The 1,747-nt window shown below is 44.5% G+C and overlaps 1 protein-coding gene across 1 annotated transcript; it reads left to right on the top strand.

Moving 5' to 3' along the window:
• Positions 1–1,263: 1,263 nt before the first annotated feature.
• PAAG_12357 (hypothetical protein) lies at positions 1,264–1,707 on the top strand (the record flags this gene model as incomplete). Its single annotated transcript, XM_015847855.1, has 2 exons — positions 1,264–1,567; positions 1,649–1,707. 2 exons carry the CDS (start codon positions 1,264–1,266, stop codon positions 1,705–1,707), a joined length of 363 nt encoding a protein of 120 aa, XP_015702546.1.
• Positions 1,708–1,747: the final 40 nt, after the last annotated feature.

Here is a 1,747-nt window from a genome sequence, read left to right as displayed (position 1 = left end):
TTGAAGCGAGAGAGGGCATATTTCGTGAGAACCAAAAAAGTTTTTTAGTGGCTCTTTTGGCAGATTCCCCCGGGAGGGAGGGGGGGGGGGGGGGGAGTTGGTTACCGCCGTGAACTATAGGGCCCCGTTTTGTTTCTACGACCAACGTGAAACTTTAGAAAACCCAATTACCCCAAGAACTCAAATTAGCTAGACCCAAGCTTAAGCTTTTTAGGTTGTTCACAGCCCCTCTCTCTCTGGTAGTTGTCAACCGGTCAGCTGGTACATGTAACTAGAGCGCCACCCCTGATGGCCGCCCGCCGCCGGCCCGATACGACCGATTTTTGCCCAAAGGAAAAAGAGCCTACCCCATGAAACAAACATTCCCCCTTGGCCGCATCGTTCATGGCGTATATCTCGGCATTGTGGTATCGGGTACACATTATATCCGTTCCAGGTATTCCCCATCACGATGTGATAACTCCATTTTTTGGGGGTATGTTTTGGCAAGCTTTGCGTATCCCATGGTTTCATACCTTCTATATATATCTTAGCGTCCTTGTATGTGTCTGCGTGTCTGCGTGTGTTGCATGTGTGCGTGCAATATGTGTGTGAGGGTGCGAGGGTGTGTAGGATGTAAGGATGTGGGGTGCAAATGAAGGGTGCACAGAATACCTCCCATGACGACTATGGGCAATGGATGTTCCAATTACATGTCTTCCATTTTTGCACGATGTATCTGTTTCTATTCTTATACTTGATTCTCCCCTGTATGGATGCAATCCAAGCCAGTTCCATGCACAATGAAGTCCGGGGAAAGTATTTGAATATTTATAGAGACAATTTCAGACTGTTTATCAATTTTCCGCTTTCATAACTGAGTGGGGTTTGAAATAAGTTAACATTGATTTGATAATTTTTTCTTCTGCCTCTTTTGCCCCATATAAGTGATAGAGGCGCCATGTTCTATTCAAGACGGGAGGTGTCTGCTTCGTCATTCCATTAAATATCCTCCTATTCTCCTCCTTACAACCATATAACTAAGTGTCATTGGCAGTCACCTCCACAAAGAAAGAGGAAGGAGTTTTCAGTTTCAGTTTCTTTTTTGTTTTTTTTTTTCTTTCTTTCTTTTTTCTTTATTTCTTTATTTCTTTTCTTCTCTTCGCTTCTCTTTTCTATTTCTCTTTTCTATTTCTTTATTTGTTTTCGAGCATTCTTTTTTCGAAAGGCAGACGAAGAGGTGAAGGAGCAAGAACAGAGCAGATACCTGGAAGTGTTATATCAATGGACAAAACACCATCCCAGATGGTTTCAAACAATATCATGGAAAGCAGTGTACCATCCAAACAAATCGATGATGATCAGGGCTTGACAGAAAGAAACCCGCAATTCACCTTCACAGAGGAGGAGGAAAAAGTAGTAATACGCAAGTTGGACTGGAATCTCTTGCCGTTGATATTCGTCCTGTACAGCCTGAGCATCCTGGACAGAAGTAATCTGGGCAATGCACGCATTTCCGGCCTGGGGGAGGATATCGATTTGTCTGGGCGGAGGTACACTTGGCTGGCGACAGTGTTTTACATTTCCTGTAGGTGATGGTCATTTTCTTGGTATCCCCCGGCTCTCCGTTCACCCTTTTATACTAATTCCATGGAATCAATAACAACAGATATCTTGTCCCAATGGACACAATCGGCTGGAAAGCCTTCAAACCGCATAACTGGGTAGCTTTCTCTCCTTCGGCTGGGGTCTCATCTCCACCTGCACC

The sequence above is a fragment of the Paracoccidioides lutzii genome, assembly GCF_000150705.2.
Source record: "Paracoccidioides lutzii Pb01 unplaced genomic scaffold supercont2.22, whole genome shotgun sequence".
Classification (NCBI taxonomy): Eukaryota; Fungi; Ascomycota; class Eurotiomycetes; order Onygenales; family Ajellomycetaceae; genus Paracoccidioides; species Paracoccidioides lutzii.
The sequence above is the reverse complement of the archived record's forward strand: the minus strand, read 5'-3'. Positions and strand labels throughout refer to the sequence as shown.